This window comes from Amphiprion ocellaris, chromosome 5 (genome assembly GCF_022539595.1).
Source record: "Amphiprion ocellaris isolate individual 3 ecotype Okinawa chromosome 5, ASM2253959v1, whole genome shotgun sequence".
NCBI lineage: Eukaryota > Metazoa > Chordata > Actinopteri > Pomacentridae > Amphiprion > Amphiprion ocellaris.
Window position 1 is genome coordinate 31,651,322 of NC_072770.1, and position 26,456 is coordinate 31,677,777.

Consider the following 26,456-nt stretch of genomic DNA (forward strand, 5'->3'; position numbering starts at 1 on the left):
GGTTAATTAGCTGATGGCACTGGAGCCCTGAGCTAAATATAAATATGGGAAACAAATGTGACCCTCTTAAGTGCAAACACACTGCGTAGTGCAGTAAGTTGGGGGTGTTTGTGTATCTTTAAAATAACTGTTATCATGTCTTCAACAAAAAAAAAAGAAAAAAGTGCGATCATCTAATTAGAAAAGGGGACAAAAAGAGAGAGCCTACAGGGAAATGAACAGGCATCAGGCATGAGCACTTTTAAACTTTTTTTTCTTTATTATGCAGGTTTGAAATAAAAGAAGCATTGTGACACAAACTGATGCTGCTGGCAAGGAAAGAAAAGGAGCAGCATCCCAAATGTATAAAATAAAGAAATAATCATTGTTGTGGTCATCATCATTTTTATCAAACCAAAGCAAAGAAACAATAAAATAAGAATAAAAATACACCTCCATTGTAAGAAGCAAAAGTGATCTAATTTCTTTCATAAATAAGAAAAAAAACCCTGTCAAATGGCTGATGGGTAACTAGCAGAAAAACAATATACTGATAACCATTTAAAATATTTATCATTACTGGCTTTACAAATAAAATAACTACAGTTGGCAGGTTTTTTTTGTTTGTTTTTTTTTTTACACAATTTAAAATGTTATAGTTTTGCAGCAACTAAAACTGAAATTATGCTACACGTAAGAGATAAAAACGAGATGTCTTTGTCAGCAAAATGCATTTCTGTTAATCACACAAAAGTTAAAAAGATGAGATCAACACAACCAAACACCAACTAGAAACTCATAAGAATCACTGTAATGTGGATGTGATGGCTCCATTCACATATTTCATTACTTCACTTCTGCATGTTGAGGAGACAAAACTGACATTATGGTCAGACAAAATAACAAAAAGGGAAGGGCGGGCATTTTGAGGCAATATCATTTTTTTTTCCCCACCTGCAACATTACATCTCATTTTATCCCACAGCGTTTCTTTCTCTTTTTCTATCTCTTTGCTGTCTATCTCTCACCTGGCTCTTTCCATTTAATGATCTGCAGGACACATATTGTGTATTCAGTTTTAGATTGAACTTTATTGGAAAAAAACACACCAGTGAGCACAGATTTAATGCAAGAACGAGAGTGTGAAATACTCCTCTGAAATCCAGCTGCACAAGGCTGTTAAAATTCACGAGAAAGACTCGACACTCCAACACTGAGACACCCTTGCACACAAGTGTGTGTCCGTGCACATACACACATACGTACTCAACTGCACACATCATGAATGCGGTACATTCTATCGTCCAGACACACACACACACCCTCAAACACACGCACACACAATGACGCACATGTAATATTAAAGAAGAAACAAATCTATCTGGACTTCCAATTCCCAATTTGATCCCATAAAAGTGATATTTACAATCACACTGTGACAGCTCAGTAGACCTCAACAGGTCTTTAATATTAAAAAAAGATTCTTTTTTTTGTTTCGTTTCTCTTCCCCACCCAAGCTTTTCGTATTAATCTGCAGGCCCTTAAGCAAAGCTACCATAACATCAAGGCCTGCGCTGAACCTACTAGAAGTTAATATTTCTCTACAGTACAGGGCCCATCGCTTATTGGCAAAGAAAAAAAAATAGAGGAACAATTTTTTGCAAGCCAGAAATAAATAAAACAACAAACAACAAAAAAAGGAGGAGAAAAAAAAACACAAAAGGAAAAATAAAGTGATTAAAGAAGAGGAAGAATATTTTTTTTCTTCTCATTCTAATTAAAGCTGGATGGGGTCCCTGAGGGGACTTTGATGGTGACACACAAGAGCAGCGCTCCACAGCCTGCATCAGAGAGGCCATAGACACACAGCTCAGGAGGAGGGGAGGGAGGGAGGGAGGCTTTATAAGTGCTTGGCAAATTCAAACAGCAAGAGGACTGCTAATACATTAAGTGGTACAGACAGTAGTCATCTAGTCAAAAAACTCTGGTCACAAATTCTAGGAACTGAGAAAAAATAATAATTACATTGACAAAAAAAGGTGGTGGTGTCTGGGAGGCGGAATGTGTGTGTGTTTGTATGTTTATGTATGCGATTGTATGTTAAGTGTGCACTGCATGTAAGTGTGTGCATCAGAAGACGATGGGGATGGAGGAGCAGGGCGTGTGAAGGGAAATGAAGGGGATGAGAGTAGACTCCTCGGTGTCGTATTTGTCGACAGAGTATGATCTTCAGTTTTAGGTGAGGTAGAGTGGCTTGTCCCTGCCTATCATGCTGCCACTGGAAAAAAAAAAAAACACAGAGGAGAAGGTTACATTTCCACTGAAACTCTCATGGCCGCAATTTAGTTTTTCCGACATCTCTCAAACCAAACCCTGTTAATAAAGCAGCATTTTACAGCAGCCGAGCATGGATAGCACTGTAGACTTGCAATATCTCCCACTGCTGCAGGACTGCACAACATGCCAACACGGTTTAGTACAATAAGAGTGAAAACTTGTGCGAGGAACATCTGTTTTTTACCGCTGTCTGATAAACACATGACAAGCTCTATTATCTCACCATTACCTCTCCAGCTGTCTGGCCCGTCTCACTGGAACGGAGCTGACAATTTTCAACACTTACATTGTGAAAGCAGTGGGAGAGACGTCTGACATGACTATATATACTGATTTTTAAGGAAGTTGTGGTGTAAGATTTCAACTGAGGTGCATGTCTCTGACAAATGCAACTTGAAATTAAAACTGTAGAGAGACGCAATCTTAGCATTTTGATATAAATAGATTTAACTTAATGAAAAGTCTCATTCTAAACTACAGTTTATGATTTGGCGATTCTGCATCCACTGACCTGCAGTGGTTGCCACACTCCCGATTGCAGTATTCACTGTCCCAGTCATGGGTCTGAGCCACTCCGGGGCCTGGACCAGGGGCTCCTGGAGACTGGGAGCCCCCAATGCTCTTCTGGTACTCTGACTGGAGGTGAGAAAAACCCTACAGGAGGAACATAGAGAAAATTAACCCCACGTCTTCAACTACTTCACACAAACCATGTCCCAGTTTTGCTACATACCTGCTGCCCTGGAGGTGGGGAGTGAAGAGAGGCCTGAAGCCCCATCTGGTGAGAGATGATTGGCTGGGACTGGACCTGCTGCATGCGGATAGGCTGGTTGAGGAGCGAGCTCTGGTGCAGGGAGAGCTGCTGGTGGGGGTGGAGTGGTGGGCTGATCTGGAAGGAGGAAGGGGGAGAGGCACTAATGCTGGGCAGCATCTGCGATTGGCTGAGCGTCTGCGACAGGGTGTGGCGGGGGGCGTGTCCTGCGTAGCTCTGCAGGTCGGTGAGAGGGAAGGCCCCGGGCCCCAGGTATGGCGATGACGGCTGGGGGGGAGGTGGCACGCTGTACAGGGGCGGGTTGGCTGGCATCATATGTGGAGAAGCCTGGCTTGTTTGGGCACTTTTTGTCTCCACGGGGTCATTATATGTCTGGAAACGGAGAGAAAATGGTTACACTCATTGTAACAACACCTTCATCCTTAAAGGATGATTCTAGTTTATGGCAACGTAGATCACATTTTAATAGTTCTGTGCACCCATAGTTTCATTGTGTAATGAGGAGTTTTTGTGTGCTCACTTTGAGGTTTTCTTCCAAATGAAGGAGTTTATATCATCTGTCTTGTTTACAACCTGTCTGATTGCCCGACCATTACTATTTGGTGCCCTGTCTGACATTATTGATGTTGGCATGCTCCCAGATCTCAGCAGTTTCTTTGATGAATACAGCGTTAACGCGAGCACTACAAACGGTGGTCAAAGTCACAAAAATAACACCCAAAGTGTAATAAGTGGGATTTATCCTGTTTTAGATCTGTAAGTTTTATAAATTAGCTACTTAGTACTTTAGCACTGCTCTTTCCAGAATGAAACAGAGTCCGCACTGCTTATAGTACAAATTATCTACTCATATGGGACGGATCATACATACCAGTCAAAAGTTTTGACACACCTTCTCATTCAATGCTTTTTATTTATTTGTATTATTTTCTACACTGTAGATTAATACTGAACATTCCCACTTTTTTGTTTTCAACATAATTCCACATGTATTCCTTTATAGTTTTGATGTCTTCAGTATTAATCTACAATGTAGAAAATAACTAAATAAAAAGCATTGAATGAGAAGATGTGTCCAAACTTTTGACTGATATTGTATAAGCAACTGTAGTGTTCAGTTATATTTTTTGACATATATTGCATGAGCCTGCATGCAAGAGCTGATGGTCACCAAATGATAAAACTAGCCCATAATTCTTTGCAGCTCCTTTTCCCCACAGAGACAATTCTCTCAGGGGAACTTTTTTAAACAACATGTCAGTGTAGGAAAAGAAAAGGAGCAGCAGGCATCTGCAACTTCAAATTCAAGGGTGATTATTTCAGTGACTTCATGGAATAAACTGAAAGCTGATTCCTCTTCCAAGAAACTTTGCTCGATCTAAAAATGTGGTTGCAAATAGCAGCATGCACTGTATTTAACATGTGCACTAATAGCATGCTATTTATTCCCTACAGTGAAGTGCTTATAGTATGTTAAACTATTACGTATTTTCTACCCGTGGTCAACGTTCTCTTTCTTCTTCTTTGTATTTATTCATCCTTTATGTATTCAATCCATCTTACTCCACTGCCACACCCACATACATACATACATACATACATACATATATCCTGGAGCTCTTTCTGGCTCCTCCTCCTTCATGTGAAAAAGGTGTATGTATGAAATACATCCAGTGTTTCTCATTAACTGTCAGACTGGCTGGAGTGATGTGTGGTCGTCTGCTATTTAGTAATGGCTCACATCCATCCAACTGAATCCCTGAAATAATCAATGGAACGGGATGAACGGATGGATAAAGCAGAGGGACAGGCACATTTGCAGGGTCAAGTGGAAAATGAAATACTGAAGAAATAGAGTGGAGGGAGAGGGAAAGAGCGAGATGATGGCTTTGATTTGCTGCAGCTTATTTTATTTTAAGTGGGGATTTAAGGATGGTTTATTGCAATAGATTGGTTTGTGGAACATTATTTATGTTAAAATATAGTCTAAGAGCGTTGAAACAAATGTAAAATCTGTGATTTTTTTTTCCTGTACATGGACTCTTTGCATTCAGCTTTAACACAAGAGAAGTGTCATGACATATAGCGGGTGGCAATCAAACTTTTGTGTTTTTCCTCTCCTTCCAAACAAACTAACATGCGTCACAAAACAAAAAGGCAACAGGTGCACGCTGGAGATGTGAATCCTTCAAATGAGACTCCAATTACCTCCAATTCCACCCACCCCGATTCACTTTGAAAAGACTCCTTCATTGGTAATTTAAAAAACACACAAAAAAGAAAAAAAAAGTAAGAGAGTCGTGTTGAATCATGAGATCCAGTCCTGCATTCAGATTGGCTGATCCTGAATGAGTGAAGGAGGGCTTGCAGGTTTATTTTTGTCTTTTTTTTTTTTTTTTTTTTGACTGGCAATCTACCAGCATATAGTATCAATCAAGCCTCTGTATAGGAGCTCTGACATGAATGTCTAATTGCACCAAAGACAAGAGATGAGAATAGTCTTTTTGGCTGAAAGTATGCCACAGTGAAGGGCCTGATGAATTAACTATTCATGCCTTAATCAAGGTGCTTGTTTTGGGCCCATGAACATGAGAGGAAGTGTGGCGCTGTGCTTTGGGGAAGGGTGGGGGGTGGGGAGGATGAAGGGAGGGAGGGAGGAAGGGTGAGGAGGAGGAGGAGGAGGAGCTTGGTATATGCTAATGCAATTTAGAGTTGTATTTGAAAAACAATGCAGAAAGACAGAAATGAAACGCAGTGCACCGACAGATTGAAAAAAAAAAAAACAAAACTCTTTACTGTGATAGCTACTGTAGAAGCCTCGCAGATGGAAGACAATTTAGTGGGGGGGGGGGCGACACACGTTATCATTCTATGGGACTTTTACCATGTGGGTGTGTAAAAGTGGGTAGAAATATGTGGGCTAAACTGGAGCAACCTGCATCAAAGTGAGAGCAGTGAGTGTGAGAGGACCTCAGCTAGCACATTAGCAGCCCGTCAAGGTGGACAGAAACACCGGGAGGACGGCTAATGACAGGCAATGTCCATTTCTACTTACAGGTGCACACTGATGAGCACACTCACACGTAGGCTGTGTGCTGTTACTTTCCATTTCTCCCCAGGTTACAAATCGGCTGTGTTCGAGGCCTAATTTTCACTGTTCACCTCTGAGCACACACACATGCACAAACATACTAACAGCTCGGTGCAGCTAGTGGACCCTTTCCTTAGAATAAGAGTGAGAGGAATTCTCTTTCTAATTTATCATCCCTTATATCGCCACTGACCCATGTATATCAAAGACGTGACCCCCGCTGTTACCTTGGAAACCAGACTGGCTCTGTAGGCGGCCAGGGCTTTCAGGTACTCCTTCTTAGCAGCCTCTGTTTTCCTCTTGTAGCTCTGTAGGAGCAAACACAACAACAACGACTGATTACACGGTGATGCCAAAGGCTAAAATGACCCCGTGGTCCACACTGACTGATGTGGATGAGATTTTGGGAGTCATGGTTTGATTGTGTGACCCGGCAGTGTGCTCTGTGATGAAAAACATATCAAATGCATTCACCACCACAGCATCAGGTCAAGGAGATTTGCCCCATCTGAATGTTGTTGCTGCATTTGAATCATTTATTCCTTCAAAAATATCTCAAATGAAAATGTTGAGAAAGCTCACGCACAATAACAGGAAAATAGGGTTCCAAATTTTATGGAGTCAAATGAGGAGTGAGATGCTGTTTGTCATTTTGTGTACTGCTTTTCAGTCTCCTCCTCTATTAAGGCTGTTGCTCATGTCTTAATCAGAGCTGATGTCCCAGCAAATCATTCAGATGTGGAAGGAAAGGGAAAAAAAATAATAAAAGAATTCAAAACAGCATTAGCAAAGAGGCAATCTCAACCCTTCTGAATGAACCTCAAATGATGCGTTAAGACAGGGAATTCGAGTTAATGTCATCACATGTCACTCACAGGCTCTTTATAGCTGGCACTGCCTTTTTGATGCACGGAAAGCAAGTCGCAGAAAGTCCACCCTTAAATCGATGATGAAGACTCAGATCTCGGCTCGTCTCTGGAGCATTTTGATACGAAGGAGAGCAAGTGTTTGTGTGTGAGTGAATGCAGTGGGTAATTACTGATCCTCAGTGAGAGACTGTCTGTGGCTCCGTGGACAGGGTCATTTCTTTCAAAGAGGTGGGGTAGAATAACCATTAAGCATTCATGTGTTGCCAAATGTGCATAGGCTGGCAGCCGCTAACACATACAGTCAATAAACAGACATACACGTAGAACAGCAAACAAACCGGGATGAAGGCGGATACAATCTCTTGCTCAAACAGCTGATGTTTATCCTCTTACTCATCCGTATTTACAATACTATTATTATTTCCCTTCCCTGATATACATTCAGATATTTTTGGAAACAAGACTGGATGAATTAGAAACTCCAAAATGCAGGAATAAAACCACACATTTGAATAATCAGCACAAAAACAACATGACTTACCCCTCACCTCTAACACACTGACAGACCCACAGTTGCTTCTTTAATAACCCAAACTACTCCCAACAGCTTTAATTTCAAATTAATTTAACACAGCTAATGATTCACCCTACGTCGGATACTTTTAAATAAATTACCATGCCTAAGGATGTCTAATTATTCCAAAGTGAGTGGATTCATTAGCAATTGAAGCCGTCAAAGGCTGCAGGTCAGTATGAATTAAAAATAACAAAGCTGCAAGGGGAGAGCATATGCCTCCATCGTAATCCTGACACAGAGGTGTCCCGCCTGAATTAGCCCCTAATTGTACCTTAATGAAATGTTCTTGTTTGATAACCAGTTAATTACAGGAGACAATAACTCTGCACCCTGCTGACACTGAAGGGAGTGATTACCCTAGAACCGAAGGACCGAAGCATCGGTGAGACGTGGAGAGAAGGAACAAACGGAAGTACAAACGGAAGAGAGAGAAGAGGGGTAAAAAGGAGATCACAGTTATACAAAAAAATACTCAAGTGTATCCAAATAGCAGACAAAGACGCTTGAAAAATAGATGATTATAGTTAGACTGAAGCTAAAATCCAACCTACATAAGGAGTTTAATAATAAAACATGCAGTTTAAACAAAGTGACAGTGTTCTTTTCCTTCTATCTTCGACCTTTCACCACTAGACAACTCCAACACAGAGGCTCAATTAAATAAAGCTAAAGGTCTCTCCTCCCTCCTCCCAAAATCCATTATCACTGTTCCTCCCCACTGCTGCAAAAAAAACTGAAAATTGATCTTAATCTTAAATAACAAAAACAAGAAAAATGTTCTCGTGTGTTTCTGGGGCAGCTTTAACATGTTAGTCACCTTGAGGAATAACACAGCCCAAATAACGCATTGATCTTGCACTATAAAGCAAAGTCCACTGGGAATTAAAAAACGCTGTATAGCGTGCAAGCTTGGAAAACATCTTAATAAAAAAGAAAATATGAACATAAACATAAATTTTGAAAGAGAAAAAAGGGGACTTTGTTCTGCCAAACTCAAGGAGAGGCACTGGAGAATACACAACAATACAAGCAAAGTGGGGGAAAATGCACACTGAAGCTCGACAAAAAGAATCACAAAAAGAACAAAAATCACAAGAGTGGAACTTCTGATCATTTCTTCAATAAAACACAGCAATGGAAAAAAACCCAAAGCGCTGCCTTTAATGTATTTATGTGAATTGTGCTGCATGGTATGTTTGAGGAGTGCTATAGGTAATTGGAAACAGGGGCCATGATCTAGTTAAAACAAAGCTGTGTGTAGGGGAAGGGTTGTGTTTACATTCTGGTGCTCCTGCATGGCTCCAGAGGGTCTGACTGTGACATTATAGAACACACCTCATCGCTCCTTATAGACATGACGTGACGGCCCGTGTTGGAAGAAAAAGCCATAACAGCGTGTACGTCAAGAGATCGAGCGCAGGGGAAGATAGAAATTAAAGCTGCGTGTTGAAATGGTTAAAGTATGAGAAGCTGTCATGGAAAGTTTTCATTATGAACGGATTTCACGGCAGCATTACCAGTCAGCAGATGTGGATACAGTGCGCTATAACGTACTTTGACGAGTTTATGCCATGGTGAAGAGCAAGGACAGAAATTTTAATGACTTTAATGAGTATTAACGTGCACTCGCAGAATTGGGTCTGCTCTGTAAATACACGGTTATCAAGTTTATCCATTTGTTGTGCTGGAATAAATGACAGTGCTAGTCAGTGAGAATAATTAGAGCAATCACAGTGTTATTGCCCAGACAGGCTACTACATTTCATTCCATAACGACATCATTACCTCAAGTTAATTATGTGTCTTGCGAGGTGACACGTTTGATTAAACACATGAATGCACAAACAAATCAAAAAATTAGCTGTGGAATGGCACCCTAAATGGGAGGATTTTTAATGGTGGAATTGTCATTTTGCTGGTTCGCCTCTGTTCCCAGGTACAACTGTGAAGGACAAATGTATTTAGGACGAGACACAGAGAGAGAAAGAGAGAGAGAGGTGCCTCTACGGTGCAAAATCTAAGGTGAAAAAGAAGCCAGGACGCAAAGGGTTAAGAAGCACAAACAATAACATTTCAGGAGCAGATGTCCTTGAGGCAAAACCAAGGACAAGGCAATTGCTAATCTTGTATTCCCAGCATGATCAAATCACCAGGCAACAGATATAAATAAAAGGACAGGAAATGAGGAATTCACATTCAACGGTGTCAGCGGCGAAATGAAGATTCATGGTGAAGAGCCCCAGTGAAGGCGGCAAAAATTAACTGCAAATAAAAGGGACAGACGGCCTCCAAAGTCCAGCGTATAAAGTAGGTTTGGTGGGAGAAAAACACACGCGCTAGATAGTGTCTAGTAGATGGTGGCTGGGGCTGAGGCGAATGGGCTGCACTTTGTCATGGAGACAGGTGCTTTTATTTGACACCCAACAGGCTGCGCCCTGACTGGATATTCTAAAAATATGAGTCTGCGCATGATCATCAGACTGTCTCGTTTTCCATTCATTTCACACCGTCGTTTGTTACCGCAAACGCACACAGAGACCCCCTTTTGACTTTGTCTGTTGAGTCTGGAATGCTAAAATGAAATAGAAAATGTGCTGGACGGGCATGCTCTAAACTGCAGTAAATGTTCATGAAGTTTCATATTCACAGGTCAGGCTATAACAAAATAAAACTGACTACTGAGAATATTCAGGTAAATAGATCTACACAGCTGATGGTTGAAAATATGCTACAATAAGACAGGATAATGATATGTTTCATGAAACTGTACTGTTGGCACATGTCTAATTCACAAATACGCATATAAAACATGAGTTAAAGGCATTCAATACATGACTATCACTTCTTAAAACAAGTGTGCTATGTGCTAGGGGACAGCTATTTAATTTAGAATGGAAATGTTAAGTTCTAAAAAATGGTAACTTCATAAGTAAAAATGAACATCATTTTGCAGTTTCAACAAACAACAAACATTTTATGTGATCAGACATAAAGGTCCACTGAGAGAAGGTGAAGACCAAAAGTAGAGCTAAAAGGGGAGTAAATATTCAACTTAGATATGCCAGGTGGCCGGAAATTAAACTCAAAAATGAACATTAATGATGTTTCATAGTTACTGGATGTACACTACCGCTCAAAAGTTTGGGGTCACTTAGAAGTGTCCTCATTTTTGAAAGAAAAGCAGTTTTTTTCAATGAAGATAACATTAATCAGAAATCCAGTGTAGACATTGTTAATGTGGTAAATGACTATTCTAGCTGGAAACGGCTGATTTTTAATGGAATATCTCCATAGGGGTACAGAGGAACATTTCCAGCAACCATCACTCCTGTGTTCTAATGCTACATTGTGTTAGCTAATGGTGTTGAAAGGCTAATTGATGATTAGAAAACCCTTGTGCAATTATGTTAGCGCATGAATGAAAGTGTGAGCTTTCATGGAAAACATGAAATTGCCTGGGTGACCCTAAACTTTTGAACGGCCGTGTATAACAGGTAATGTTGTTCAAACAAGCTCACTTGGATGATTATGTCCGATTTACCTACACAGCTTGGTTCCTCTGCACTCAAATACCTGAAAGAATCGTTAAACATTTTCCCTCAAACATGTACGTGCACAATATTATTCTACCTGTTTCTGCTCCTCTCCCAGTCCGTCCCACATGGAGGCTACTATTTTGGATACGTCTCCAAAAGTGGCGTTGGGATTCTGTCCTTTAATGGCTGCCTGGGTGTCTCTGAAGAACAAGGCGTAGGCTGAGACAGGCTTCGTAGGCTCGTTCGGATCCTTCTTCTTCTTCTTTTTTTGGGGCTTGGGCTTGGGCTTCATCATCTCCGAAGACGGTCGCTTCTCACCCGTGATCTGGAAGACCATCAGTGGCACAGAAAAAAACACAAAGCAGCTTATTGACACTGAAACTGGCTCTAGCAATTCAACTTGAATGGAAAAAATAGACACCCATAGAATGAATAATTGCATCTGTGATGAGTGCTTATAACATCGGGTCCAGGTGAAGCATGTAAACTTCATTAAATCCATAATTCAATTTCTCTGTTCAATACCCAGTGTTTGAATATTGCAGCAATGTTTCACTGACAGTAACCGTTTTACACAGGAACTGGTTGGCAGCCGCTTTTTCCTGCCTTACTTTGTCAAAAAAAAAGCATCTGTTAGTTGAATTTATCAAACCTTTTCAAATCTTTATTTTGCAGTTGTTCAGCAAGTCATAAATTCTGACTTTTCATGCTAGGGGTGAAAGGAATTTTAAATCGCCTGCTGTATCTGCTCTGGCTTTGATGTGGTCTCAGAATGAATTGGAGAGAGCAAATGGAATTACTTACTGATAGGAGAGATGGTAATCATTTTTATTCACACACACAGTGAGAAGCACAGCAGAGATGTATAGCCAGGGAAATATATTTTTTAAACTAAAGGATCCCTTTCTTGTTATACTGTATCACTGCGAGCTAGCGGTTAAATACACAGATGAATCTGAAACAGTGTGCAAGTGGCAGATTCAATTATACACTCATTCACATTCCCCTGACAGAAATGAAGCAAATCCACAGAGACATTGGTTGGTGGGCAATTTATGAAAGCAGTTTTACAGATTTACATAAACCAAATGAATGTAAACAAGTATCCTTCTCCTCTCATTTAAATGAATGAGTGATTTAAATGAGGGAGTGGTAGCTTCAGAACCAGAGTGTAACTGAGAACATGGTGAACCAGAGGTGAAGCAGGGCAGGAATGGCAACAATTCATGCTGGTGTTGTTGATGGTCAAAGCAATTAAAACATTTTTTGACATTTGTAAATAAACTGAGGTTTGTTCACTATAGAGGGAAAAAACAAAAAAGGCTTCGTGTCGGGTCCTGTGGGTTTAAGAGTTAGCCAACAAATCTACAAACATGCCACGGTGGTAATGGATTGCCAGCTATTCACGAATGTGTAACTGGAAAAGAATTTTTTTCTGAGGGTGAAATTATGTCTCACAAATAGAAGATTGGGTTGCTTTTAAGTGAGAACCAGATTTTGAACTCTGTCTAAATGTCACTTTTGATTTAAATGGACTGCACTGCAAAAAAAAGAAACAAAAAAAATGAAGAAATCAAATCAAGCTGGTTTCTGCACTTATATTAAATCTAAATATCTCAAATGTACTTTCTTTCTCGAGATGTGACGGCACGCTGCGCCACACCATTACAGACACAACAAAAAGATAGCTCTACCTCCAAATCCAGCAAAACTCTACAACCATGTCTGAGATTTCCAAGCAGCCATAATAAGAGAAGCATCCCTCTGAAAGCACTGCAGTTAGCATGTGAACCACCTCTGAGAAGCACTGCCAAGCCCCTATGTCTCCATTTCCACTACTGCAAGCCAGAGAAGCCACATCAGTACCTTCGAATGAGGATCAGTCTCCTCTTCCTGATTGGAGCTTGAAGGGGAGGGTGTGGCGGATTTACTCCCGGGAGGTGAGGGGGAGCCGTGAGGCAGTGCGCTCCGGCTGACCTGAGGGTTTAGCTGGGACAGCGCACTCATGGGGTTGGGCAGTATCGGAGGTGAGCTGTTTATCAGGGGGTGGTTATGGGCGGCGGTGTCATAATGAGCGCCGTCAGGGTGCTGGTGATGGTGTTGTTGTTGTTGGTGGTGGTGGTGCATAGCCATCTCCTGCATCTGGGGTGAGAGAAGAACACCAGCTTTACTATCTTCTCCTCTGCTCAGAATACTCAAAGTTTGCCAATTAGCCAAATATGCAAACATTTCGGAGTAGGAGATGACATTTTTTTTTTTAAATTTAAGAAAACTTGTATGTGTGTTGGATAGGATGTAAATAATACAAAAAACTGTTATAAGTTGTAATGTGGGAATGTTTGTTGGAAGAAACACGACAGACCGAAAAGAAAAGGTGTTGCAGGTTCAAACTTGTACTTTGTTTTGTTTGGTCTGTAGCCGACTTCAACATTGACCTTCACACATGGACCAATAACAAGACACTTCATCAGATAAACATCTACACCCAAACCAGTCAATTCAACTCACCGCTCTACTGACAACATCCACTGTTAACTAACCAGTCTAGATGGACACAAATGCAGCATTCTGCTTTGGTTTATTGCATGCTGCCATTTTTGGCAGTTAGTGGAGCCAGAAAACACTTTCAATGAGGTGCTGGGTAGGGCCTGATGGTAAATAAGAAAGCAGCACTTGCAAAAAAAATGCACAGTTGGAGAAGTAAAATCAGCTACTGGGAACTTAAAGAGGCCATGAATAGTGTTCTCACAGTCGATCACATGACTAATATGAAAACAAGGTTATTGCAGGGATGAGGGTTTGGCATCTTCACGCTTAGTGTTTCAGTTTAGCCACAGCAGGAAGCTGAGCTTAGGGAAACTGCTCTAGAACAGCTGTACACCACCCACTCTGCACCAAGTGACAGACATACACAGTTAGCTAGTAGCTGCATACAACTACTACACTTCAGAATTTAATGTCCATCAGACGTTAATGGAGACAAAAGCTAAAATGATGGGCACATGTTCAAAGACGTGGCAAATTCATTTGCAAATAAATGACAATATTGTCTGCTAGATGAGAAGATGCAATAAGTTCACCATAAAAAGGAACGATATGTCAGTGTTGTGTTCTGTTGGTTGTACTATATTATAATATAACAAGTCTGTCTATGAACAAAATCTACCTAACAATTTAGTAAAGTTTCTTTCTCAGTTCAGTTCAAGACATGGTTTAAGAAACCTACAAGCCATAATGGAGCTGTATCCCAAACCAGTTTTGCATCATTGTAACATTCAGCCGTATCACACATGCAGGACAAGTTTCCATCCATCCATAATCTATACACCTCTTAATCTTCAGTAAGGGGGCTGGAGTCTATCCCAGCTGACTTAGAGTGAAGGTAGAGGACACCCTGGACAGGTCACCAGTCCATCACAGGGCTACATATACAGACAAACAATCACTCACATTCACACCTACGGACAATTTAGAATCACCAGTTAACCTCAGCATGTTTTTGCACTGTGGGAGGAAGCCAGAGAACCTGGAGAAACCCACGCATGCATAGGGAGAACATGGAAACTCTATGCAGGAAGGCCAGGAGGTGAACTGTGGATCTTCTAGCTGCAAGGTGAAAGTGCTAACCACCAAGCCACTGTGCAGCCAGGACAAGTTTATTTTTAACAAATAGATAATTTTTCAATGAGGCTCTCTTTTACAGTTAACGGTGTAATCTATGAATCTTATTGACTTCTGATGACTTCTGTGGGCAACAATTGCAGCCCCTCCAAGGTCTCTCAGACACAGTGGCCTGGTTGGTGGTGGCCAGAGACTTCAGTTCCTGCTTCTGAAAATTATTTGTTGAGAAGCCAGGGATCTGAGCACCTGGTGAAGCAATCATTGAGTAAACGGTATCGATCAACCCCCTGCAGATACATTATATCCGCTGCGAGCTAAAAAGGAGAAAAATCTCACTTAGAACCAAGTTAAACAACACCTTTTGCAGCACAAATGGAAAGAAAAGTGGTGCTCACAGCTGGACGTACATGTAGAACACCCTTCAGTGATTACTAAGTCACACTCTCACAAAGTTCCACTCTTAGCCATTTTAAAAGATCTTCAATAATAACTACATCAAAAGCTTTTCTTCAAGATTCAACAGGACAGAACATGAGCACGGACCAAAGGATGCTTTTAATGCAGGCATAAATGGGAATGTTTGGCAATTTACAGATCAGAAAGTGATGAACTAGCATTTGTTAGCTCTTTTAAACATTTATGAGTTAAATAATACATTACACATTAGTGCGGCGCTAAAAAGATCAAATTGAAAGGGCCCGAGCATATGAGGTCTTGATAAACACGAGCAGAGGTTCAGAGATGAAGGCTCTGCTCTCTAATCATAATTGGTCCCAGTAGATTGCTCGAATAAAAATGCACAACAAAGTAATGTTGTGCGAGGATCTGGCCTGCTTTGAAAACTCATAATATTCACACGACATTAGATTCTGTGTTTGCCTCAGCAGCTGCTCACAAAAGCCAGCCGTGAACAAAGACATTCCTTTTGCATTTCAAATAACCAAGCTCTAACCTCCCCCCATCCACGGCAATCTCCAACTTCCAATCATAATTCAAAACACCATCGCTACACTTCTTAAAACATGAGGAAATGGCTTCAGCAAAATAAGTAGTTAGACAAAAAAAAAAGGAGGAAGAAAGAAGGAGTAAAAAGAAGGAAATAGAAATCCATTAATTTTCCATTTTCCATGGACTTGCTCTTTAAGGGCCCTCACAAACCAAGAAGCATTGAAAAACCAATTAATCAAACATGAATGGCCTATCATAGCTATAGCAGATGCATTTCCATAGCAACAGCCTCCAGGCAAAATTGTCACCCTTTAATCTGAGTCACACCATGTTTAATATAAACAAGAAGGAGACATGCAGAGCAGAGGAGTTCATGGGGGGAAGGCACCATGGCATTGTGGATACTTGGTGTCAGCCTCGTAAGAGCAGAAACAGGAGAAAAAAAGGTCGCTCATGCTTTACAGACATACATAAATCTACATTTAAATTCCTAGTGGAGAAAAATCAGATTTCTTGAGATTGTGGTAGCGTTGTTCACTCCAGATATGAGTTGATATCACATTTTTAGCAAAAAACTGTTTTGTTTCTTCATATGTAATTCTTCAAATGTATTTTCATATTTCATTTATTTCCATTTTCATTACAGCTGCACTATCAAAAAACACAGAAGCATCAAAACTGGCTCACGCTAAGACAGGCCACGATGAATTATTTAAGTATGAAAGTGTCTTATTCCTAAAAAAAAAGTAAGTCTGCATGACTATATGGCAGTTGTTAAAACTAGCCTCATACTGTCAGAGAGGCTTGTGCACACTGCTCAGAACTCCCCCACTGTGATAATTTACTTCTGATAGTCAATTCCTGTGTCCTTTCTGAAAATGTCTCTGAGTGCTTTTAGTTGGTGCTTTCACCTGAGTGAGACACAGAGAGCAAGAAGTTATCACATAGTGCCATCAAGCCCGAGCTAAATAAAGCTAGTGGCAGACGGCTGTACAAATATTATGAAAGAATCTGACAAAGGTTGCTGGTTGCCATAGGTACTGTATGCTAATTCCTAATGGCATCATCCAAATGGCTGGCCGAAAGAAGTGGGAGTGCACAGTGAGCAGCAGGATTTAGATGGTCATTGGTTTCTGTCTTTAGCATGCAACACATGGACACTTCATATAAATGGCAAGCCTGAAATACTGGCTTCCTTTCCTGACATATGACTTATTGTGGTATCATTTTGAGTGGGGCAGATCGGACGGTACTGTAAGCAATAGATGGTGAATCACTTTGGAAACTTTGTTCATCATCATTCTGCTTTTTATTTGCTGTATTTCGTGGCTCATTTTTATATTTCGAATGTTAATGAAGTGGGATTCTATGTTCTCTTGATGGCTTAACCTCCTGAAATTTAGCTGTTTGTTGCAAAGCCCCAGGACATCAGAGTCCATCATAAAGACTGGAAGGAAAGTAAGAGGGAAGGAAAGAGGTCACTGGAGCAGAGAGCCAGACAGAAAGAGAAAACAGAGGGAAAAAAAGAACTCAGAAAGTAGAAGAGAAAAAAAAAAACAAAAAAAACACATGACCTAAGGAGTAAAATCCATCCCCAAAGTTAGCGAGGGGACAGTTAGATACTGCTTTTCGGTGATGAGCAGCCAGACAGACCTAAACTGTGATGCAAAGCCAGGAAACTCGGTGTGAACGTGTTCCTCTGCCATCGTTACGCCTGTCGTGTTTGTATTCACATCTTGTACATCATAGTCAAATGGGAGTCAAATAACAAAGGCTTTCCAATTATGTGTAGCACATTGTGTGCGAGATGGAATATCACAAAGCCATTGTTCCCCTGCTCCTGCTGACCTTACCTTCGAAATGGTTTCACGGCCGCTCCAATTGCCTGCACCATTTGATTTAGCTAAGGGGATTTGACCACCAGCACAGAGATGAGAGAAGGGGAGAAGAGAGCTCTACACACAGCTACAAGGAGAAAGAGGAGAGACTCACACCAGAGCAGAGTAAAACAGCTAACCTTGCTCTGTCCTTATGATGATTATACCAGAGCGGCATCTGTTTCATCATTTAAATAAGCTACTTGATTGCTATGCAGGTTTTTTATTGCACAGGCATCATAATAAACCAGTCTGGATGCTACACAATCAATAAATGTTGTGGTCATGCTTAACTTGTTAGCACCACCTGAAATAAATCTTCTCAGTCTGTACTTTCTATGAAGCCAAGTCACTTTTTGTTACTTTAAAATGTACAAAATGGGGCATTTTGTTCGTACAATGCTGCACAGTATCGGTCCGATTGGGATTTTGAAGAAACACCACCTGCGGATTCGTTTTAATCAGCATTACCAGACGCTTTGGAAATGCCTTGTCTGAACAAAGCGTGATCAATGCCTCCGCGAGTCCTGAGACTTTCCTCTCCTCACTCCCTGCTTGACTGGAGCCATCTTGTTTAGAGTGATGGCTCACTCACACAGGTTCACGGCTGCTATTGTAAAATCAGCCAGCGTTTAATTGAAACAAATGACTATAATAATAGAACATTATCCCTGCAGGCACCCAGCCATGACAGCTTTAATTAGAGGCGCGTTCGAGACTGATCCTTCAAAAGCACAGCCGCCGCGCAACAAGGTGGTAAACAGGCCTTTAGGTGGGGAGCCAACCCTGGGTCTCGCAGCCCTCAAAGCTACTTCTCATTCACCCTGAGGGCAAAGCGCTAACAACTCTGTTCCTCAAAGAGCCTCCGAGCCTCCCATCCCCTCCCGCCTCCTCCTCGCTCGCTCTCTGTCACCCCCTCTGTCTCTCCCTCTTTTCTCTCTCCCTTCATCCACGTCTTTGGTTTATCAAGCTTATATATACCCAGGAGGGTCATTTACACAAGCTGAGGAGAATTAATAAGAGAGTGGATTCATGAATCATACGCTACTTAAGTATGAAAGCAAAGGCAAAACGCTGTATCTGCCTTCTTGTGACATCAGACAGATGCTAAGTAAGGAGATATGATGGGCAGCGGATGTTCACGAAAAGAGAAACACAAGCGTTTTAAGGATTCGTTGGAGCTTAATTGGTTGCGTTTTTTTTAAAGTATTCTTATTATATATGATACAACAATGGAAGGTGACTTTGATTTAAATGCAATCTGATGCTCTGCTCCAGGTGTACTAGCAGCCAACTGTATTTAGCAACACACTATTAAAACCTCATTTTATTTATTATCTTGGCAATAGCTGCATGTTGCCAAAACAAGACACTCTAAGGTCACTTTCAATCGTTCCAATTACATGCGAGTGAAAAGGGAAAAAAAAAAATCAAATAAAATACTTGCTCTTGCACCTCCTGCGCTGAACCGTGATCATGTAATTAAACTGGCAGGAAAAACAGCAATACCTCATAAACTAGCAGTACAAGGAAATAATTGTGGGTTTCAACGCAAACTTTACAAGAGAAAGAAAGCAATTTATTCCGAGGACGTCTTAAGCAGCCACACTGTTGAAATGCATTTCGCCTCAAAATCTCTCAAAGCCAAGAACAGTCCATACCAACACATTTGATATTTTCATAATATACAGGAATGGCTTTTAAGTCGTGCCATAAAGATAAAGTTTAAAACAGCAAAACCAAAGTGAAGTCATGAGAAAAAGTAAAAAGGGAGAGATCAACTTTTATGTTGTTGTCCCTTTGGGTGGATATTGTATTTTTCTCATATTAATTTTATAATAATCACAAAAGAAAGTACAGCTGTAAGCACTTGCAAAGGCGCTGACGTTTCCGGCTGTGATTGACTGTCGGCTTGAAAAGTACAGTACCACCCTGAACGTCTCTCACAGCGAATCTGCAGCGGCAACAAGGCAGTGGTTGATTTGCAGATAGTAATGTCATGATGTCCCCCTCGGCACCATCCTCCATGTTCCTCATTACTGCTAATGTTAGAACCTCCTTTGCTTTTAGTTTCTCCGTCTCTTTTCCTCTCCATTTTTCTCCCCACCCCATCCAGTTCTCTTTCTTGTTCCTCAGCCTTTTCTTATTCTCTCTCTCTCTCTCTTGTTCTGTCTCTTTCTCCTCTTCTCTTGCTCCCTCTCAGCCCGGGCGTGTCTCTGAGCTCACCTCACAAAGCACAGCGTCGGAGAATCAGAGCCTTGCCTGACATGACATGTAGGAGACGGTTGTGAGGAGCGGCAGGGACAACACTCTTGACAGCAGAAGGCAAGGCTCCTCTGCTCCCACTAATGAGACTCCTGACTGCCGTGTCAAATGCACTTTGTGTGCGTGTGTGCGTGTGTGTGTGTGCGTGTGTGTGTGCGCCCATGCTTGCACAACAACAAGAACATGCAGAAATAATGAACACAAAAACAACAAAGAGCACAGAAATGTTAAGAAAAAGCACATACAGTATTGTCTGTGCTATGCAAGCGGAGGTCACGCCAAGGTTATTTAAATGCGTGCAAAATCCGAAGAGGCCATCTTCACCTTGTTCTCAAGCTCTGAAGTATCTTCAGACTAGTTTTTACCAACTGTGATCACACGGTTCAATGTGAGTGCAAAAAAAATACCCAAGATTTCAAGAGGAATAATGTTCCCACGCATCCAAAAAAACTGGTTCAAGACGACTCCGAACACTGAAGTGGACGGTCAGTTAAGACCTTTTGTAAAGGCAACTCAGAATACACTTCTGGTAATGGGGATCGGTGTTAATGAGCGCTAGTTTCTGCACAGATGCCACACTTGGTGACATTTTGGCCCATATTTTCCCTCTATTTCAATACTGCAAGCTGTGCCAACACTTCATAGTTTGTGTTGACAGGATCGAAGAAGGCTGCTGCCCCTGAACGCAGCCTGCATCTTAGATCTCTCCATCTATGAACTGTATTATGTCAATACAAGTGTTTTAATCACCCCGGCTCAAGCCACTCCTGCACATTAACAGAGAGAGGGACGGTGATATGAAGCTGGCGATGGGCGGCACAGCAGGGGGAGGCATCCCAGAGTGAGATGACATGGGATGGCTCTCCACTGCCACCAGGGCTGAATATTCCTGGTGCTGAAAGCACAATGAGCTGATGGATGGTTGAGATAGGGCACAGTGCAATATGGACACGATTTCATGGCATGATAAATCTCAGCAGGGGCACGTGGCTAAGTGTAATATGAAATCCCTTATCTTTGTATCTGCTTCATAACACCTGCTATCTGCTGCAGCTGAATCTGCGTTTGTTTCTTTAGCTTCTGTTCTTTGCTTGAATGGCACCCGGTGATCGCATCTACAGTATGGAGGAGGACGCTGACAACATGCGTGTGATAACACTTATTTTACTCCGTTGTTTTTGAAATATGAGGTGATGAATTATCTAAATTGAAAATTGTCACTGTGGAGATCCTCTTCTATTACCGGTGATCACGGTGATAAGCAGTGTTATTAGAAGAGGTTTTGCGTAGCGTTCCATAGAAGCTGGCCTGTGTTTGTGCAAAACAAGTTTAAATTACACCTGCAATATAAATGAAATGCAATTTGTCCCACACAACTGATCCTTTTAAAGTTTGGTGCCAGTGTTATTTAACACCATCTCTTTAGAATTTTTGATTAAAACAAAAGAAATGAAGTCGGCACCTTATCCTCTGATTAGCTTAATCTGGTAGGTTAATTGACTTTATCAGCGTGGGGAGAAAAGATGAGCTGCCATTCCAGCCTGCAATAAAAATCCCTCCAAAATGGTGAAATTGGAAAATAACCTATATTTCTTTTAAGATATTTCTTAATATACAACTACAGTTTCATATCACATTGCCAGAGAAATAAGGCACTTTCTCCCAGGAGATGAGAAAAGAATTGAATTTTTCCTTATCGGTCATCTATTTTTCCACAGAATGCTATTACTTGCTGCCTGCCGTTGCTAAGCAACAGGAAATATTAATAGGACCTTTTATTAGCTAGGCTTTACCAGTGGAGTACTAAAATGAGGAAGTGGAAAACATGAATGTGTTACATAAATCTTTGAACCTTTCAGGGTTTGCACAAGTCTCTGTTTGTCCGGTGATTTATGGCTGTGATGGTTCATTTATGGGAGAGGGAGGTGTGAAATGCCAAAATGGAACATTAGCCTAAGGGACAATTTGAAAATAAATAATCACAAAAAAGGGAAGCAGTTTAAAGAACAGCATTCCCTTTTCTTGTATATTTCAAGAGGCCATCAAACAAGCAAGTGATTTTTGTTCCGCTGCAGGCATTGATCATTCAGAATCATCTATGCCTGAATCAACATTGGAATAACTAATATAAGTCCCATTCTATCACTGGGCTTGTTGAACTGTAGTGAAAAGCGACAGACATTCCATCATTTTCTGCAGACGCTCTAATCCCTTTAAAAAATGACTAAAAATGAAGGTCTTTCAAAGGAGAAATAGGTTTTCATCATCTGAATAAAAAGTGTAGAATAAAGCAAAGCCTCAAGGAGCAGAAAGTCTTTAAAGGCAGAGGTAAGACAATTTTAACATCCCTGCTGGAAAAGTCTAAACACATTTAATTACAGCATGCCTGAAAAGTCATTTGATTGCGGGTTGGTTGACAAATTCATTCCTTAAACTTAAAAATAGGGCCGGGATTTTCTCTATAAATGCATCATCGTATCTCTAATCCACCTTTTTCTGTTCCGTGTTTATACAAAAACCAGCAGGTGTACAGTATGCGATAATAGGTTTGCTGAGACCTTCCATCAGAGAGAGAACACATTAAAACACACCTCTGCTCTCTTATCATTAATTCATCCCAGCTTGTCTGTGACAAGTTCAGTTGACATTGCAGCTCATATTTCATTCACACAGGCTTGGAGAGCGAGCACCTGCCAGCAGCACTTAATACCTTGTGAGGAAAAATAAAGAAAGAAAAGAAAACAAGGCTTCCACCCAACTTAGCATGACAATCGGGGTGGGATTAATACTTGATAATTAACCTCAACAACTAAAGATAAAGCGCTTGTGAGGAAATTCTCACATTCAAACGTTGCAACAAAAGAAATTAGAAAGATGAATTTGAATATGAATGCAGCAGGCAGATCTTTAGGGTGCCTCATTACAAACGAACTGACCCTCATTCAAGCAGATTCGCGTCTTGTATTCGGGAAAAATAACAAATGAGATAATACCTGGGTGTTTGATGGAGCTAAGGCGGCTCCTTGATATAGCTCTCTCTCCTAACACATTGCTGTTATGCATAGCATCCCCTAGCTGATTATACATTCATCATCTGTTACATATTCAAAACATCACACTCCAGCCAGTTTGATGATAGCTAATACTGCATGCACCATTGAGGAATATGAAAAAAAAACTAAATCAAAGATAATTTATTCCAGTTGCAGGCACAGGTCATATGAATTTGAGAGGCATTTTAAATATATCATAATTGAATATGAAGCTTTTCCGTTCAAACAGACTGCAGATGTAGTCGTCACAGTATAGGTGTGAGGCTTAAATAAATACATCCACCCAGCCGGTAATTAAACTGCGTGGCTTTAGGCAAATTCGAGTTGTAAATGAAGATGGAATAGACAACAATGAGGCCACTTTCCTTGTGAGACCAGAAATTATTCAATAGTAGCAGCCGAGATGTGTATCTGTTCTGGGGTGTATTGATAAGATCAATGCAACCTGAGCAAGGCTATTAAATGTCTAATGTGTTTTGGAACTTGTAGATGCTATGACAGTGGGGGCATTAACAGAGAGAGGCAGAGAGAGAGAGGCCCTGCCAAGTGCATCAGAGCATCGGAGAAAAGAACTCGCTGAAAGATATCAGGTTTGGCCAGGAGGGGCTTCAGACCACAACACAATAAGCATCAGTTTTAAAAAAAAATAGAAAAATAAAGGAAATATGAATTGAAAATGGTCTCTTTACAAAATTAGAGAAGGGAGAGAGAAAAAAGCAACTTCTGTGGGTTAAAATCTTAATTGGTAGCTTCATTATTTTGACTGAAATTATCACCCAGTTTCTCAAAATCCAAGTTAACAGGTTCAAAATGCCAGGAAAAAAAAGCACAAAGATATTCCAGTTCCTCCCTTTAAAGAAGTAACAACAAATTCATCTGCAGATTATGAATTAGTCCCATATAATAGACCTCCACTGCTGTCCAGAAACTATTAAATCAGCCGATACTCTAATTAACATGCTCCATGAACCTGAGCTGTGTTGATTCTACATCCTGCTGCTGCTGGGAACCAGATATGTGTTAGTCTGCTGCTGAAACGCCCAACAAGTTCACCGTTTTGTCCTGTTTTGCTAAACAAAACTACCGTCAGCGTACAGCTGTGTTGAGCTGATTTTTTAATTAATGAAGCCACGTGAGGCATTGTTAAAGATTTACGGGGAAGCCAGAAACACACACTTTAATGGAATTTGCTGACAGTAAGACAAGTATAATAAAGCTCCAGTCGTATCCCCTACTCTTCATTTGTGCGAACATTAGTTCCCCCTACCTATGATTGGCTGGTCAATGCCCTGATTGATGTAAATCTAAACACCATTTAGTCCTGTCGTTCAGCCCGGTGCAACAAAACCAAACGCACCCTATCTGTTCTGCTCCCTGCCTATGATCAACTGCTGCTGTAACGCTGCTCTACTCTAAATCCTTTTTGTTATATAATCGCCCTATTTATTTTATGTTTATATTGTTGCACCTGCATTGGAGTACTTTCAAATGTCCTCATACTTGAATCACGTAGGCACACATTTAAAAACCAGGAGCTCTCAGCCTTTTGTTGAGACAGAATAACCTTATTTCACTCAACTGAATTATCTCTAAAATATCTAATAATGAAATCCAGGAGGTACAGAAAACTGGAGGTATATGCTCATTTAGAATGAGAGCTACCTTTTTCCTCTTTACAATTTCTTCTTGCTTTCCTCCTCACAATGCTCTCTCTCTCTCTCTCTCCTCTCTCTCTCCATCCTCACCCCTCCTTGCTTCATCCAACTCTATTGCACTCTTTTCATTGCCCAGCTCACGTATTGAATCTGCCTGATGAAAACAGATCTCACTGCAGCACCACAATAGAATGGCTGATGCAGGAAAGATGAACCCTAATGGATTTTTTTTTCAATGTGCTCAAGATTGAATATAAGGCCTGACCTCCAGATGTAGTAGATCCATTTCAACAGCAGAGATATTGTTTATAGTGAAGACACAAAAACACATAGACACACTTGGACACACACACGCACACACAATACAATGTCAACAGCAGCGGCCGCCGCATTGTACACTGTGTCTTTTAACAACCAAAACAGTCTAAAATTGGAATTAACCCTCATTATTTATCTATCTGTGTCAAGTGAGGTATTCAGCATCTCGTGTTTGAACTGCAGAGTTTGCTTAATTACTCTGCTCAACAGACTGTGTCAAGGTGAGGCACCAATTTAATAGACACTCCGTTCTCAGCACAAATGAACCTCTGCTACGGTTTGGTAGTTTTGCCAGGCGGACTATTTGATTTAGAAATTTCTGAGTTCGCTTTATATGCTGCTTTTGAAGTACAGCCCTGAAAAGGTCTCCTATATATGTTTAAGGAGCTTCAGTTAGAAAGATTCAAGAGGTTTACAGACAAAGATCCACCAACTGTTTCAAATTTGATGCTTTAATTTCTCATTTTCTGTCATTATGTGCTACATTTAATGTAAACTTAATGTAGACGATACATAGCCTTTACGATTTGTGTGGCACTCCTCTTTGTGTCCTTTAAACCCCTATAGGCTTCTCAGAATAACAATCATCAGGAGTTAGCGTTTGAACTATGTGTGTTTTAAATATATGTTGATTACGTGTGAGCTGAACATTTAAAATCTCATGCATTTTTATCACACAGCCTGCAGTATTCAGTCTGTTAAAAGCACAGTGTGGCCCTCTGTAGCAGTAACAAATACCCCGGCTGCCGAGTGGAAGACCGGCCAATCAACCACTGTCTCCACACTAAAGGTCATGACCAAAATGTGAAATGAATATGAAGATAAATGACACATGAATTCAATACCTCGGGGAATATTCCAACATTACATATAATGCATAGTGTGTTTATATTTCAGATCTTTATCGAGCCATATTTTGACTCTGTGCTGACTGTTGTTCGTCTTTATCGCTTCTGTTTATGATGAACATTATGCTCGACCTTGATATGTATCTGTATGTATTAAGTGCACGCTGTATATAACACACACTGTTATCTTTTTATTAACATACACAAAACGTACCGGTGGCTTCTGTGACGTTAGAGACAAAGGAAGCAACTATAATCTGACCTGCTGCTGGTAATTTATTGAATTAGCAGAAAGGCACATCTGTCAAGTCTAACTATTTCTGTATCTGTTTATGATATCAAAGTCAATATCAAATAAGTTATGACTTGACCTTCAAACCTTGAATGCAAAAAATGTATATGTTAACATTGTTTACTATTCTTTCAGTCAATAAAGATCATCATATTTTCAAAGGGATGCATGTAGATATAATACTATCTCACATAAATGCTACATAAAAGCAACACTTTTAGTACGATATTTAGATTTTTGTTGCAGAGTAGGAAACAAATAATTAATGTCAACTTCAAATTTGAAAATACATTACACATTTAGTGCTATAGGTGCAGTATACTATAAGAAATTACATCTAAATAGATACCATTTGCTTGTACATATGGTCTATGTATGCAGCTTTCCATAGATCATTTGTTGTGATAGAAATCTGCTC

At 40.6% G+C, this 26,456-nt stretch overlaps 1 protein-coding gene across 3 annotated transcripts in view; it reads right to left on the bottom strand.

The window, feature by feature from the left end:
• Nucleotides 1-236: 236 nt before the first annotated feature.
• Nucleotides 237-26,456, bottom strand: part of tox2 (TOX high mobility group box family member 2) — a 116,554-nt gene continuing 90,334 nt past the window's right edge. For 2 of the 3 annotated variants that reach the window (XM_055010763.1, XM_023276170.3), the window contains exons 5-10: nt 13,028-13,303; nt 11,256-11,486; nt 6,407-6,487; nt 3,050-3,460; nt 2,828-2,970; nt 237-2,257 (exon numbers count right to left, since the gene is read on the bottom strand). In XM_055010763.1, the coding sequence (XP_054866738.1) occupies nt 2,215-2,257; nt 2,828-2,970; nt 3,050-3,460; nt 6,407-6,487; nt 11,256-11,486; nt 13,028-13,303 (1,185 nt within the window). In that variant the 3' untranslated portion in view covers nt 237-2,214. The remainder of the gene's footprint in view (nt 2,258-2,827; nt 2,971-3,049; nt 3,461-6,406; nt 6,488-11,255; nt 11,487-13,027; nt 13,304-26,456) is intronic. The other variant, XM_023276172.3, reaches the window with a different exon arrangement.